The 16,663-nt window shown below is 47.8% G+C and overlaps 2 protein-coding genes across 2 annotated transcripts in view; both read left to right on the plus strand.

The window, feature by feature from the left end:
• Nucleotides 1–13,691, plus strand: part of SLC25A22 (solute carrier family 25 member 22) — a 118,618-nt gene extending 104,927 nt beyond the window's left edge. The window contains exon 11 of the transcript XR_005597352.1: nucleotides 13,560–13,691. The gene's annotated coding sequence lies outside the window, so the exon portion shown is untranslated. The remainder of the gene's footprint in view (nucleotides 1–13,559) is intronic.
• Nucleotides 13,692–13,716: 25 nt separating this feature from the next.
• On the plus strand, nucleotides 13,717–16,120 carry CEND1 (cell cycle exit and neuronal differentiation 1). Its single transcript, XM_039533472.1, has one exon. It carries the CDS (start codon nucleotides 13,761–13,763, stop codon nucleotides 14,154–14,156), a length of 396 nt encoding a protein of 131 aa, XP_039389406.1. The 5' UTR covers nucleotides 13,717–13,760; the 3' UTR covers nucleotides 14,157–16,120.
• The last annotated feature ends 543 nt before the right edge of the window (nucleotides 16,121–16,663 follow it).

The following is a 16,663-nucleotide window of genomic DNA, read 5'->3' on the forward strand; positions in this document are numbered from 1 at the left end:
CTAGGTTTGCACAATCAGAACATTTCTAGTGTGATTAAGCAACTCACCTTTCGCATTGATGGAGAAGTTGCTTTAGAAGGACCTGGTTGTACAATAGTCAAGTGTAAAATCTCCTGTGGCAGGTTGTTATTGGGGTCTGAACTCAGGATCTCCAGGACCAAAAGCATGAATTGCTCCAGCCTGAGTACATAGGACAAACTCCACTGACTGGTAGCTGTGGTAACCTCTGTGGGCCAGCCACTACATGGGGACCCATAACATCCACTGAATGGTGGGGGCACCGGGGAAGATGCTGGGATTTCATGGGGGCAACTATATACTAAATAAAGTCCCTTTTAGCGTTTGAGAGTCTGGAGTCAGTGTCCCAATGCAGCATTAGTGTTAGTGCAACTGTGACATGGAGGTTTCTTTGGTGAATCTCTCTCTTTGGCTAGGACATGAAACAGCTGTCGCGTATTAAAGCAATTGCTAACATCCGACACTCAACATGGCAAGATTCAAAGAAGTCGCTTGAGATGTCAAGGAAGGGGGTGTATGGCAAGTGGCAGATTGGCAAAGGGAACCATAAAGAGCTCCTCGGAGAAAACTGGGTCAGCAGTGTTTGCTGTGTCTCCTGTCTTGGTACTGCTGATTGTGAGACTCGCCCAACCAACTCGGGTAAGGCTGGCAAATACGCAGGTGTAAGTGTGTGCGGGACAGACATCTGCTGCTGAGGCCTTTGAAAGAGCCTGTGAACAGAGGCATCTGACGTATGTTACATTTCACTTTATTGCTTTTACTGTCCATAGGACAGGAGGTCATTAAAAATAGGTGGGGATTTAAGCAACCTCCTTTGGGGAAGTTGGGCCGTTAGCCAATGCATTAAACGCAAACTCTTTATGTGAAGTTTTTATCATATTTACAGTAACTCAACATCGCCACACAAACATTAATGGCTTAATCCTCAGAAATACCCTTCTGAGACAGGTAAGGGTTAGTAACTCTGGCTTATAGCTCTCTCTCTAGCCCCCCATCACTGCAGTATCTGAGCACCTGTTGACCTTCAGTGTATTTATCCTCACAACAGCCCCGGGAGGTAGGGAAGTGTCCAATCCCCTTTTGCAAATGGGGACCTGAGCCACAGAGCCACTAAGTGTCTTCCCCACAGTCACATAGGACGTCTATGGCACAGCAGGGATCTGAACCCGGGTCTCTCCAGTTGCAGGCTAGTACCTGAATCACTGGACCATCCTTCCTCTCTGAGGCACAGAGATTTTAAGTGACTTTCCCAAGGCCGTGATGGATGTCTATGCTAGAACGAGTTTGCTCCTGGAGCCCTGTCCTTTGTTCAGTCCTCTCAGCTGTTACCTATGGGCTAAGATGAAAAAAACAAGGGCCCAAACTACCCCTATTGAAGCTAATGGCAAATTTCCCATTGACTTCAATGAGAGCAGAGTAAGGCCCTCACTTGCCTTTGGTCCTTTTCAGCCATATTAAATTCAGGCCTTCTCTATTCTGGGGATGACTCCGATTTCAGCAATCCATCGCCAGCCACTAGTGTAGCTGAATCAGTCAAACCCCTTGTGTAGCTCAGAAAACCCCTGGTTTGCCACAATGGCCAGCAGAGGTGAATTACAATGCGGTGTAAATTGTGGCTTTCTGGATCTGCTAGGGGCATGCACCTGTGCGGCTGATCACTAATCATTACAACCAAGGCTAATCCCCAGTGCAAACAAAGCCTCCTAGAGGAATCACTATTGAGGCCTGGTTGAGGTGAGGGAATCCTATTTCTATAGGCAGAGCAAAGGTCTATTTGTTTTGCACACAGGTTAATGGACACGGTGGGGAACGAGGCCTTCTCTTTTTCCACTGAGCACAGCTGCTGCGTGAGCTCAGCTTCCGCACAAATCAATTACGCTGCTCATTTCTCCCCAATGCAATGCGATCCGTCTGTCCCCCTTCTCTGTGTAACTGATGTTCACGTTGTCTTAAGGAACAGGAGGGGCACCACACAGTGCTAAGGATAGCTTCCAGGATGCTGAGGGAGGGCATGTGGAAAGAACACTTGGCATCTAAGCCTGGGCTGGGGGGATCACAATCCTCTCCTAAAAACCCTAAGGGATGAGCACATGAATGCAAGATGAAGACACTAGGGAAAACTGTGAAACAGCATGCACTGAAATGGCAGCAAGATGCAGATGACACCCAGCCTGGGGTTACCGTTAGATCAGATGCAAACACTAACCCCTCCTAGCTCTCCAAGGGCCCAGACAGGAGCAGGACTGAGGGGATGATGCTGGGCCAAGGGCAGCACTTCAAAGAACTCATTGTCTCCAGCACAGCACTGTCGGGTGAGGACCCTGCCTCAGTGAGGATGTGCCCTCAGGTCGCTGACCATCAAGAGAGCCTCAGTGGTCACCTGGTCATCTCATTGCTTTTGCATGCCCAACGAACCACGCCTGCAAAATCTGTCCTTTCCTGTTGGCAGCTCGCAGTCTGAGGCGAACAGTGTAGATGGCTGACTGATAATGACATGCTTGGCACCTGTCAGCTGTAGCTCTCAAACTGTTTTTACAAATGTGGGTACACATCATCATCCCCATTTTGCAGTGGGGGAAACTGAGGTACAGAGAAATGAAGTGACTTGCCCAAAGTCACACTGAATTCATGGCAGAGTTGGGACCAGAACCCAGGTGTTCTGACTCCTATGCTGTTGCCCCACCTATTTGACCCCTAATGACATATGAGCAAAGGTGTCTGCAGGAGGGAAGGAATAATGTCACAAAGTGAAGGAAAAAGGAGGCAGATTCTTGGAAAAACACCTGTTGCTTTGGTTTCTCATGATATGATCAATCTCTGTCTTCTCACAGAAGGGCCCTGGAGCTTTTTGATGCAGCCTTGTGTAACCACATCTCTAGTTCCTGGCGCTTGTAAAGCTTGGTGTTATCATGGGAGTGTTTGCTGGGGTCTCCACTTGCTGGGTTCACATCCCCAAGTTTTGGGATGAGCTTCAGTTTTGATCAAACTGTAAAATCTCAAAGCAAAACTCAGTGGAAGCCTTGACCACGCTGGTTTCTCAGCAGTCACATGCGCTTTCCAGATTCACATGGTTTCTCTTGGAAATCTTAACTCTGCCCCTGGTTAGTTTGAAATTGGGTCAGGTTTGCCTGAAAGGTCAGTGACCCTCTATCTCCCTTTCAGCCAACCTGAGCTTAGTCTCCTAGTTGCTACAAAACCAAACCCAGGTAGTTTCAGATTTAGTTGCAAACTAAATTTGGCCCAGGTTTACTTGCTCCCCTCACATGGCAAAATGAAATGGTATCGCCCCCTGGCAGAGCATTTGGTTCAAATCACTTTAGAGAAATCTAGTGTTGCGAGGAAGGCCACGTTTTGTGTGCTGTATTCCACAGCACCTTCTGCAGTTATACTGATCAAATGCTACAGATAGTTTACAGTCTTCTGTTGGCTCCTCAGAAAATACCTCTTTGGTGATGGTAATCATTCATCCTGATTGCTATTTGTTTGTATAAGTGTAGCACTTAGGAGCCCTCTGCTTTTCTACTTCTACTATGGTATCTTCCATCAGAGGTTCTTAAAGCCTTTTATACACATCACATGCATCCGACGAAGTGGGTATTCACCCACGAAAGCTCATGCTCCAATACTTCTGTTTAGTCTATAAGGTGCCACAGGATCTTTGCTGCTTTTACAGATCCAGACTAACATGGCTACCCCTCTGATACTATACACATCAGGGTTAGCCTTGCCAAACCTCAGTGAGGTAGGTAGTGGTATTCTCATTTTTCACATGGGGGAAACCGAGACAGAGAGGTTACGTGATTTGCCGACTGTCACACAGGAAGTCAGTGGCAGGGATAGGTTTCCCCAGTTACAGGCCCATTCCCTAACAACTAGACCATGCTTTGCTTTTTAGCCCGTGAGCAACCTATCTTTCCTTGCAAAGCTGACCTGATATTTGCAGGAAGTTGTTCTCTTTGGGGTGCTTTTTCAAAGGGGATGAGTCCCAACCTCCCTGTTGTGGGAACAAAATCTATATACTTTCACCTTAAGTCCCCTGACTTGCACCTACAAAGCGGAGCAAGTACTTGGATTTTTGGGTGCCAACTTTTTCGTGTGCAAATTGCATCCTCAGAATGGAAACAGCCCATTTGAAAATGTGGCCCTTCGTGTCACAGAAGGTTAGCTTTGATTTAAATGATGGCGACTGATTTTCAAAGCCAGCTACAGGATTTGGGAAGCTATTGAAATTAATTGACATTGGGCATCCGTATTCCCCTAGGCAACTGAAAAACTCAGCCTAAGTTGGTATAAGAGCGAAGGACGTGTGGCGATGGCTTACTTGTTTTGAAAACTACATATTGGTAACCGAGCTATTGTGAGGAGAATAAATCTCTGTTCTCAGTAGTCAGGCGATAGCATAAGCCATAGATATAGATGGCCCAATAGTGCTGGACACTATCAACTCTCATTGACTTCAAACAATGAGAAATAAGCAATTTCAATGGGAGTTGTCAATGCTCACAACTTCCATGGAGACCTTCAACGTTAGGGCCATAGTATTATGTATCTGCCTATTTCCCTGAGAGGTCACCCCTTTCCCTGACATGCCCCCACAGCTAAGGGCAGGAGCCGCATTGGCATGAATGAGAAGGGGCTACTAGCTGGGCATTCTTCGTGGGGAGCCCTGCACTCCTCTAATTTCTTCCACCGCCACCCCTTTGTCTGAAAAAGCCAAACCCAATGATCTTCAGGACGTGTCTTTTTTCCCAGGCATTTGCAAACAGGCTGTAAGGGCAACAAACCGTTGGAGAGGAAGGCGGGTGAGTTGAGTGGATAAGTGGCCTTATCCGTTGGTTGTGGGTCACGCTGAATGGCATGACCATGTTTCTGTTACTGTTGATGGTTATTCTGGGGTATTTTTATGTGATGTTGAGGGTACCTGCAGTGCGCTTTTCTAGAATGTGTCTAAATCCAGATAAATAAATCCTTGTATAGCTCACACTCATGCCAGAGAATTCCCAATGCTGTGGAGAGTAATTGGTTTGGGGAAAGATTCTTGATTTAAGCATTCTGGGTGAAATTCTGAGGTGTGGTTCTGCGTCACAGAGTCTCTTAAGGCTACGCCACTTGCTCGCAGCTGCGCCTAAAGGCACAATGTAGCTCATTAGTAGCATTAATAACAAAACAATATCAGTCACTTATACAGCACCCTTCATCCCAAACTATGGTGGTCCTGACCCCGCAGTGTATAGCCTATGTGTGTAGCAGTCCACCCCATGTTGCACCACAGGGGATCAAGGCCTTGGTAGTGCAGCCAACTGCTGCACAGGGTGCTGCATAGTGTTGGAAGAAAGGGTTATTTTGGTGCCACTTAAGCCCTATTTTCAAAGCTTAAGTGGTGCATGGATCTCTGCACAGGGCTGAATTTCACTTTTAAGGCTCAGACTTCCTGCTTCAGGTCTTCTTTAGCTAAGGGTGAAGGTGCTGGCTGAAGAAGGCTCCCCTTGGATGTTAAATATTGGGATTACCTGGAATTGTAGGTTCAGATCTTAGCAGCATAGATTTAGCATTTCATCCTTCTATGGAAGATAACTTGAGTTCCATGCATCTTAATATAGGGATTTTAGGGCAAGATTTGCAAAACTGAGGTCCTTCCTGCTCTGCCTGGAGACTGACGATCCTATGAGACTTTATAGGAAGAGTAGGGGTTTGCCCTGTTGTGCTTAGCCCAGGTTCCCTCCTTTTTCCAATGCTATGCAGCACACTGTGCATTGGTTGGCTGCTGTGTTTCAGAGATACTGTATGTACCCAGGCCCCGATCCTGGATTGTGCAGTGTGCAGGCAAACTATTGCACCCATACATTACACAATACAGAGTTGGGCCATAGCTGATCTACTCTTTGGGATGAAGGTTATTGTTCTATTAATGATACTAGTGAACTAGATTGTGCCTTTAGACGCAGCACTAAGCAGCATCCCAGGAAAAGCCACAAGGGACTGTGACTCAGAGACACCCCTCTAAGGCACAATTCCTCCCCGGTTCCTCTCTCTGGGGTCATGATTTTTTGCTGGTCTATATGGGCAGGAAATCACTATATTCCTTTGGTGCTGACTCAGCTATTCTGGCCAGTGAATGGGGGTTTAGCACCAAGGCCCCACTCATTCCTTGCCCACCTGCTCCACGGTGTGAGGAAAAGGTTTAGTAGCTTCTGACTCCCATGTGCCTGAACTTGGGGTCTGGGAAGCCCAAGTAGGGAGGTAAGCAGGTGGGGGCTCTTACTCCTTTGTGCTGGTGCATAATCTGAGTCAGCACCTGAGGATGATTTTTAATTATTCCATTAGGTTATGAATACTAGCTCAGTGCAATGTCCCTACTCTCCCATGTTAATGTGACACCATGGCCTACCCCAATATGGAAGTTGGGGCTATATGGAATTGTGGTGTATTGAAAATTGTAGGTGATCATTTTCAGGTTCAGGAGGGAAGCGTGTGATCTGGGCCTAGAAGTGGTTAGTCAGCAGCCGGCTTTGTCTCTCTCTGTTTTAGTGTTCTTGTGTGTTGTTCTGAATTCTAAGGCCTGGTCTACACCTAATTAAATCAACCTAACTATACCACTCAGGACTGTGAAATATGTTGTGCCCTGAGCACCATTAGAATGACCTAAGCCCTGGTGTAGACGTGGCTGGATTGATGGAAGGATTCTTCCATTGACCTAGCTGCAGCCTCTCAGAGAGGTGGATCAACTATATCAACAGAAAAATCCCTTCCAACAAGGTAGGAAGCATCTACACAACATTTCTGTAGCTGTGCCGCTGTAGCAGCTATAGTGTAGACATAACCTAAGAAATATAGTAGTGCAGGGGTGGCCAACCTGAGCCTGAGAAGGAGCCAGAATTTACCAGTGTACATTGCCAAAGAGCCACAGTAATACGTCAGCAGCCCCCATCAGATCTCTGCTCACAGCACCTCCCACCCACCGACAGCCCTGCCAATCAGCACCTCCCCCTCTCTCCCTGCACCTCCTGATCAGCTGTTTCATGGCGTGCAGGAGGCTGTAGGGGAGAGGGGGAGGAACGAGGGCACGGCAGGCTCAGGGGAGGAGGTGGGAAGGGGTGGAGTGGGGGCTGGGCCTGTGGCAGAGCCAGGGGTTGAGCAGTGAGGACCCCTTGGCACATTGGAAAGTTGGCGCCTGTAGCTCCAGCCCCGGAGTTGGTGCCAATACAAGGAGCTGCATATTAACTTCTGAAGAACCGCATGTGGCTCTGGAGCCACAGGTTGGCCACCCCTGAAGTAAGTTACGTTGCAACCTACCTGCAAGCGTATTTTATGTTTATCCAATTTCTCTGTCTGCATGCCATGACTATAGCAAGAATGGAAACAAAATCCATGCATTTAGCAATGTACTACCAGGGAGTCCACACAACTTGTACTCCATTCACTCAGCCCCATCAGCACACTGGAAAAGAGATCCCCACATGAGCCTGTATTGCAGTGTCTACTCCGCTCTGCAATTACGCCTGCCTTTATTTCTAACCTAAAATCAGCAAGGCTTGGGGGTGGAGGGGTGAGAAACAGGCCTTTTATAATTCTGGCACATTACAGTAAAGCTAACGGTGACTCATCCATTCTGTTTGGTGCAGGATGGATGGATCTTTCGTCTGCGTAGGCAGGGGATGCAGGAATAGATTTAGTTTCTAATCCTCTGGGGGCTGAGATGTAATTCTGTGAGCAAGTGGGGTGCCGGGGAGATACTGGCCCTATTCTATTGGCTGGGATTGGCAGTTACTTCAGTAGCACTGCATGGCTCATACTGCATTGACCTTGGAGAAGCTGCAGCATCAAGGACTGATGCTGAAGACTTTCCAGGGAGGCAGAAATTTGGAAGGGGTTTCTTTTTTCTTTGTCATCAGTGTTATAATCTCATCTCCCTCTTTGCAGACCCTTTTCCCAAAGAAAGAGCTGGGAAGCTGCTTTCTTGGCAGGCCAGCTCCCTTGAAGCAGCACTGGTTGTTAAACAAAGAAGTGATGAGGAGAGAACCCTATGCGTTTTGTGCAACCTGTTTGCAAGCACAGTCAGCTGTGTAGGAGGCAGAGAGAGACACAGAGCTGGAAGGAGGAGGGATGGGCGGAGAAGCAGAGAGAGAGAGAGAAACAAATGGCTATAATAAGGAATAAAGAAAAAAGAGGAAGATGGAGGAACAGGTAGTTAGAGAGAAACAATCTAGGAGAGAGAGAAAGAGAGAGAGAGAGAGAGAAAGAAGAAAGCTTAAGAGATAAAGGCCCCGAGGTTTTTCTCTTAGGTACTTGCTTAAAGTTAAGCCCATTGACTTCAGCCGGACAGCACAGTTGCTCAAAATGAAGCAGGCACTGAAGTGCTTTGCTGGAGTGGGAACAAAGAAGGAGGAGAGAGAGCTAGTTGAAAGGATTCAGAGAGGGTTTAAGCCAGCTCAAAGGATGGCAGGGAGCCTGCTACCCAGAAGGTTGGAGAGCATTAAAAAAAGGGGAGTTAAATTCTTTGCTGGTGAGAGAGGAGCACGGCTCTTCAGCACCCTTGAGGGCTGGTGTTCTGGGCTGGGAGACAGAAGGGCAGTGCAGGTGCCTGTAAGTGAATACGCAAGTGACTCCTCTACAAACTACCTTGTCAGCTTTGCCGCAGCCATCACCTGGGGTGCCTGCTCTCTTCAGGGATAAAGGGCATTTCAATCTCCTGGCTGCTCCACTCATCCAGCTGAGACCAAGGTCTGAAATGACACAGGGCAGTTCTGTGATGTGGGCCTTCTAGCACGTTGTGTAGACAGAGTGAAAAACATCTGCAGGTGGCATTAGTCAAGGAGAGGGCAACAGGAATGAATATTTTATTCGTATTATTTATATTACACTAACGCCTCCAGGGTCCAGCTGAGGTCGGGGGCCCATTGTACTAGGCCCTAGTGAGACTCGGACACTACCCCAAAGAGATTACAGTCTACATAGAGCAGACAGACAAAGGGTGGGAGACAGGATGGACGGGGCACTGAGGCACGGAGATTAAGTGATTTACCCCAGGTCACACAGGGAATCAGGGGCAGAGCTGGGGACTGAATCCAGCTCTCCCGAGTCCCAGTCCAGTCAGCCTCATGATACTTTTCAAACACTGTCAAATGAACGACCCTCTTCTTTGTTAAAATTCAAGAGTGGAGAGATTCCCAACGGCTCTAGTGAGAATGACTGTGGTGACTGAAACCATCACATAGCCATGTCCCTTGGCACTAGTCATTCTGCATGGTCTGGTTTTCCAGCAGGAGAGAAGTTTTCTCTCTTTGTCATGAGTGCAGCTGGTTAGAACATTTCTAACTGAGTGTCTTTTTGTTGAAATATGCTGTTCTGTCAAAGCCAAAATGTGTCATGGAAACGTACAGATTTCAGCATTGTTTTTGACCAGAGGTTCCTGAATTCCAGGGCTCTCTGGTCACAGGGAGAGAGAGAGAGAGACCCAAACTGAAAAACTGAGCTTTTCAATCCAAATTAGTCACTTCAACACAATTCTGTTCTGCAAAAACATTTGCAAGGCTTTGAGATCTTGGTTTTCCAATCCACCTCCGGCAGGGTGCACCAGGTGAGTGGTTCTGGCCTTTTGAGTTCGGAGTGGAAATCTTAACTTTTATATTTTCAATAGTACAAGTGATTATCATTTGCTCATTTTGTGTCTGGAGCAACATTTAATATTGTGGGCTAGATCCTCTGACAATGTCAATCTGTGTAGATCAATTATGGTTAGAGGAACTGTGCCAATTGACACCAGGTGGGGATCTGGCCCATATATACCTGTTACTCCAGTTTGGTAGCTGGATTTGATCTACACTGAAAGATTATTGTGTTTTATTCCTTATTTAAGGAGCCTGGGACTAGAGTGGGTTGGGAAATTAATAGAAGATGACCAATTATTCTGAACGTGGCCAGAATGGCTGTGAAGACTGGCAGCGGCATATGGAGCCTTTCACGTCTCTGTCACTACCAGTGTGGAAACAAGCAAGATTGGCCGTGGCCAACAATTGTACCATCTCATGGCTGTTTGTTGACTTTATATGAAGCGAGTTTGGAGGTTTCACTCTGGTTCCTGTAGGCCGGGTGTCCACAGCATGGCTAAGAGCCTTAGCAGGGCCTCACGACTGAATTTGCATGAAGCCTGCATTACATACACACCAGCTGTGCTGACCACACAAGTGGCCCTTCTAGATCAGAGCTGAGGCAGGGCAGGCTGGGGGAAGGTTACATTGCTGCAGCCTGTGCTGTACGTATTCCTTGGAAAAACAAATGTCCGACTCCAGGGCCGTCACTCTGGCACCTTTCATAGTGAATTGAATTCACTTCAGAAATGGCACTTGTGTTGATGTTACGTTCTTGGTGTTGTATTTTTAGCTACCTCCATCCTTTATTTTTATTCATTTTTTTTGCTTGTACTATGGTTAGAGATGGACTCAGACCTCAGAATTTGCATTCAGATCCAGACCTTAAATGGCCCAAAAGTTTTTATGGGGTTGATTCAGCCCGCTATAAGAACACAGGAATTGCAGGCCCAGAGCAGTGGTCCATCTAGACTGGCATCTTGGGCATTTGGTGAAACTAAAAAGGCAGCAAATGATAAAAGGAAATACTTTTTTTTTCCCACAATGCAGAATTAGTCTGTGGAACTCATTGCCACAGGACATCATTGAGCCCATGAGCATAGCAGGATTCAAAAATGTATACAGATAACAAGAATATCCAGAGTAAGGATTATGAAAAAAAGGGGGGAAATAGAAGGGATACAGGCCCTCATGTTCTAGGGCATAAACCAACCTTTAATTTAGGGGGAAAGGAAGAAATTTCTTTTATGGACAGTTTATTCTATTATTAAAAAGCAACAAAGAGTTCTGTGGCACCTTATAGACTAACAGTCATATTGGAGCATAAGCTTTCGTGGGTGAATACCCACTTGGTCAGATGCAATATTCTATTATTGGCCATTTTAGGGTCTCTTGCACCTTCCTCTGAAGTAGCTGGTACTTGCCATTATCAGAAACAGGATACTGGGTTTAGATGGAGCACCAGTATGGCAATTCCTATATTCATATGTCTCTGACAGTGGCCAGTACCAAATACTTCAGAGGTCGGTGAAAGTTTGACCCCACTGGTCAGTGTATATTGTGTCCCCCTCCGTGCCTGACCCACAGAGGATATGGGTCTATTACAGCCTTCAGCTTGGGAAGTTTGCTTTTTAGCTCAAGCTGCAGACTTCTGCTTTCAGCTCTGGAGCTCCCTGGTTCAGTCCCTGGTGTTGGCCAAGTTGAGAGCTGTCTGGGTTTTGAGCAGCTCAGTGGGCTTTGGTTGCACAGAAGCTGCTTCTCTCTGGAAGAAGCATGTAAGCGGCTGGTGTTACACCTCCCACTCCGTACCTGATCCACTGAGAATGTGTGCCAGTTATAGAACTCAAGCTACAGAGACCCAGGCGCCCAGGGAGGTGCCTGGTTCCATGTTGGGCAAAATGTTGGCCACCACGCAAGAAACCGCATAGTGGACAGCTGTGGAATAGGAGGTTTCTACCTAAAACCACGTGACAAGTAGTTGGCTTATTTTCCTTTGGTGAGCCCAGTCCCTGCACCCCTCTATGTAGCTTTATTCCAACCCAGCCTCACTTTGTGGGAGGGTGTAAAGTGCTAATTATTCTAAATGTTTCCCAGAGAGGGGGAAGCACATTGCACAGAAATATCACCACTTGCTGCAGCCCCTTATAAACAGGAGAATTAGAGGGTTTTTAACCCTCCCACACACCATCATTGATGAGATTTTTGAACTCGGTGGGTCATCTCAGAACAAAAGTGCGACAAATGAAGCCCCCTGGCTGCGGAGGTTTCCACGTGAGCCTCCTCTTCTAAGCTGGCTGTGTTAATAAGCTCATATTTCACTTAGCTGGCAGAGAGCTCTCCACAGGACCCTGGAAGCGCTGAAGGTCAGCGGGGAGATAATGAAGAAGGCTGCTCAGGTCTGACGGCTGCCTCCTATTTACTCATTATTTCTCAGATGCATCACTGACACCAGCACCCCTGCTGCAGCTCTGGCACAGAGCTGGCTGGCAGCAGCTTCTCTGTTCCTTCCATCACATGGAAGCTGGAACACCAGCCTGAGTCCCCGTTGATCTGTCTTGTGCTCTGTCCACTTGTCATTTATGCCTCCTGGGTAGGACTCCACCAAATTCATGGCCGTAAAAAACACATCAGCAACCGTGAAATGTGGTCTCCCACCGTGAAATCTGGTTGGTTGTGTGCTTTTTACCCTGTACTATACAGATTTCATGGGGGAGACCAGCGTTTCCCAAGTTGGGGGTCCTGACCCAAAAGGGAGTTGCAGGGGGTCGCAAGGTTATTTTAGGGGGTCATGGTATTGCCATCCTTACCTCTGTGCTGCCTTCAGAGCTCGGCGGCCGGAGAGTGGCGGCTGTTGGCCGGGTGCCCAGTTCTGAAGGCAGCACCCCACCAGCAGCAGCGCAGAAGTAAGGGTGGCAATACCATACCATGCCACCCTTAATTCTGCTCTGCTGCCTTCAGAGCTGGGCAACCGGAGAGTGGCAGCTGCTGAATGAGGGTCCAGTTCTGCAGGCAGCAGCGCAGAAGTAAGGGTGGTAATACTATACCAGACCATCCTTACTTCTGCGATGCTGCTGGTGGCAGCTCTGCCTTCAGAGCTGGGCTCCCAGCCAGCAGCTGCCGCTCTCCAGCTGCCCAGCTCTAAAGGTAGCGCTGCTGCCAACAGCAGTGTAGAAGTAAGGGTAGAAGTACTGCAACCCCCACACTACAGTACACTTACAACCCCTCCACAACCCTTTTTGGGTCAGGACCCCTATAATTACAAACTGAAAAATTTCAGATTTAAATAGCTGAAATCATTAAATTTACTGTTTTTAAAATCCTATGACCGTGACATTGACCAAAATGGACGGTGAATTTGGTAGGGCCCTACTCATGGATGTAGGGGTTTTTTTTTGGTTGGTTGTTGTTTTCCTGGCAGGACTAACTATTATCTAGACCATCACTGACAGGTGTTTGTCTAATGTGCTCTTAAAAACCTCCAGTGGTGGAGATTCCACAACCTCCGTAGGCAATTTATTCCAGTGCTTAACCACCCTAGCAGGAAGTTTTTCCTAAAGTCCAATCTAAGCTGCCCCTGCTGCAATTTAAGCCCATTGCTTCTATCCTCAGAGGTTGAAAACAATTTTTCTCCCTCCTCCTTGAAAACAATAAGCATTTTTCTTCCTTTGCTTATCTGCAAAATTCGATTATTATCAATGGAAATATTTTTGTGGTCTGTATGTATGTATGTGGTGAAATCGGTGTTTATTGACCTCTACTGATAAAAATCTAATCCTTCAAAGCCCCCATAAAATAAAAGGAAATCACTGCCTCAATCTATACAGCTTGTCTACAGTTTCACCGCAACCTACAAGTAGAGTGGTTCTGACTGTAAAACGTGCTCTCAGTGGCTCTTGTATCTAGCACTCTGTGCATCCTCTTCACTCACCTCTCATTTTCTGTTTGTTCTTCCAGGTTCTGTATCATGTCCTGGTGAAATATTGGCTGAGTGAGAAGGTTGCTGGGACGACGGCTACAAGGGGATCCATTTGAGGTCGATCTATCAGCCTGCCTACACCAGGTGAAAGCAACGTGGGTACATATAGCTAGTAGTAATATCCTGAGAGCTGGCCCTGTGAAGGTCAGGTCACGCCCCCTCCGACAGCACTCATAGGCATGGAATCTAAAGGAAGCACCCGAAGCGGAAGCAAACCTGATGCCAAGGCCGCCAGCTCTGGAAAGCCAGAGAAGCCCATCCCCGGGCCTGCTATGAATGCAGACAAGAAGGAAACCCCCTCCAAGGAGCAGCCCACCCCTGTGGCCACAACGAAGAAGGCAGCCAGCGAGGCCGCTGCACTGAATAACCACAGCAATCTGAAACCCAACCCTGCAGCCCCGGAGGTGCAAGAGGCCACCGGCCAGTCCCCTGACTCTGAGCACAAGGGAAACGGCGCGGAGGAATCCTCAGGCAGTGTCTTCGACAATGTGAAGCCATTGGCCATTGTTGGAGGCGTGGTGGTGGCTGCTATTGCTATAATTCTGGGAGTGGCGTTCCTAGCCCGGAAAAAATGAAGACTGAGAAAGGGTTGGGGGAGAGAAATATAATCAACTGTACAGTTCCTTTTGAAACACATGCATGCAGTAAATTCTATACATATCTATACATATAGAGAGAGAGCACTAGATAGGGTAACTACAGCACCAACAACTACGCCAAAAGTCTTGTTCCAAAGGAGCCGTGCCAGTTTGACCAGTATGGGTACTCCATGCACTCAATATGTGCTTTCGTGTAATATAACTTGGCTTGTACAACTGTGTATAGATTACAGCTTCTTCTGATCAGTGTAAATGCCGGTGTTCCCTCTCCCACGCTCCTCCCCAGGAGACTCTCCACTTTCCCATAGTCCCAGCATTTCCAAGAAGAGGTGTTCTACATCCCATCCTGAGTCCCTGCTCTATTTATGTTGATGTTTTTTAATTGGGTTGTGGTAGAGAAGAGGAAAGGGAATAGTACTAAGATTCAGTTCATCAATTATTGTGGTTTATTATTAATATTGTACCCCAACTTGTGCTGGGCGCTTTGCAGACATGTAAGAAGGCAACTCCGAGCTTATGGCCTAATAGATACATTATGTTCCTAATGCTTATCACCCAACCTTTAAAAACAGACAAGACGGGAGTGACCCATAGCTGGAGGTGAGCTGACTGTGTGATATAGAAAAGTGTAGATCACATGGCATTATAGAACCTTTTCTTTGTCTGAGATGCAAGCCAGTAGCTACAGTGAAGCTCAAGTGGCAAATATGTCTCACTGAGATCTACAGTGCCGTTTGCAGCTCATGGAGGCAACATACAAGGCTTGGGGTCCCATCTCATCTTTTAGTCATACAGGGGACAGTTTCAATCTGCTCCATTTTATGTATAGTCGGGGCAGCCCCAGGTACCCAGCCATTTGCCAACGCAGATAAGGCCAATGAGACAGAGTTTGGGCATTCCTGCCCTAGAGGGTGATAGACTGTTTTGGACATAATACAGTGTCTGATAAACTTAAACTGGCCTCAGTAGTGCACTAAGGGCCCAATCCAAACTGCACTGATGTCCATTGGAGTTTTTCCATTGACTTCAGTGGGCTTTGGCTCAGGCCCTTAATCCTGGTGCTTTTCCATCAAAGGTTGATCTCTCCTTGCGTGTGGTAGAAGGCAGACAAGAACTGGGCTTTAAGGGCAAGCAGCAAATTAAGCACTATGGGAATGACATACATGATCCCCTTTACGCTGGGAAAACCATGTGCAAAAGTGATGAAAACAGATGGGGCTTGGAGAGATCTTCTACCCCCTAATTTGAGTCTACTAGGAAGATGTGAAACATCCATCTCTTGAAAGTGGAAACAATCTCCCAAAACTTGGGAACAGCCTGGTTTCTTTGCTGGGGCGTGGGGGGTGCGGAAGGGGTGAGATCTAAAACCAGACCATGGGTAGGAAGGGAGAAGTAAGAGAGAGGGTAGATGGAAGCTCCATTTACTACATTCTGAGAAGATGGGACACACAACTCTTTGGAGGGATGAGTGACCTTTCCAGACTCAGAACTTCCATTACGACCCCCATTTGCTGCTGCTTCTATAGTATGGAAAGGATTCTTTAGCCAATGTTTTGTTTTAAATGGAGCCAGAATTGAAACAGAATAACCCAGAGTCATTGGAGCTCAGCAGTAGTACCTGCTAACCGGTGAGTGGTACACAGGCTAGACTGTGGTGTCTAGTGTCACAGTTTTGCAGCGATGATTGGCAAAGATACTGTACAAAAGCCAGAGAAACCGGTCCACATTCAGAGGGAATGTAGAAGGTGGGGTGTAAGTTACATGTCTGGAAGGGAGCCTGAGCATCCAGGAGTATAAGCCAGTATAAGGGCTGGATGAAGCATCAATTATGCCAAGTCTCTTAGTTTCTTACCCCAGATTTCTTGCATCTTCCACTGATACATCTAGTATTGGCCACTGGTGTTCAGGGGCGGCTCTACCTTTTTGGCCGCCCCAAGCAGTCATGCGCGGGAGGCGCCCCGGAGCCGCGGACCTCCCGCGGGCCTGACTGCGAAGGGTCCACTGGTCGCGTGGCTCGGCTGGACCAGGTCCGGCGGCTCCGCTTGAGCTGCCGCAGGGAGGTCCAGCCGAGCCGCGGGACCAGCGAACCGTCCGCAGTCATGCCTGCGGGAGGTCCACTGGAGCCGCGGGACGAGCGCCCCCTCCGCAGTCATGCCTGCGGCAGGTCCGGTCGTCCCGGGGCTCCGCTGGACCTCCCGCAGGCATGACTGCGGCAGGTCCGCCGGCCCAGCCTGCCGCCCCCCCGGGAAAGGGCCGCCCCACGGGCGTGCTTGCCGCGCTGGGGTCTGGAGCCAGCCCTGCTGGTGTTTGACAGGATACTGGACTGGATGGACCACATATCTGATCCAGTCTGGCAATTCCTATATTTCTAACTCAGAGTCCTTGAAGAATTTGGCCTACTGAGTGCACGTGGCTCACCAGAATATTTGGGCACAGCTTCTTTACAAATTCCCTTCTATTCCTGCAGTTAGTTTTTTCACCAT

The sequence above is a fragment of the Mauremys reevesii genome, linkage group 4 (genome assembly GCF_016161935.1).
Source record: "Mauremys reevesii isolate NIE-2019 linkage group 4, ASM1616193v1, whole genome shotgun sequence".
Lineage (NCBI taxonomy): Eukaryota > Metazoa > Chordata > Testudines > Geoemydidae > Mauremys > Mauremys reevesii.

Coding starts and splice junctions, on each gene's coding strand:
- CEND1 (XM_039533472.1), top strand. CDS start 13,761: ATGGAATCTAAAGGAAGCACCCGAAGCGGAAGCAAACCTGATGCCAAG.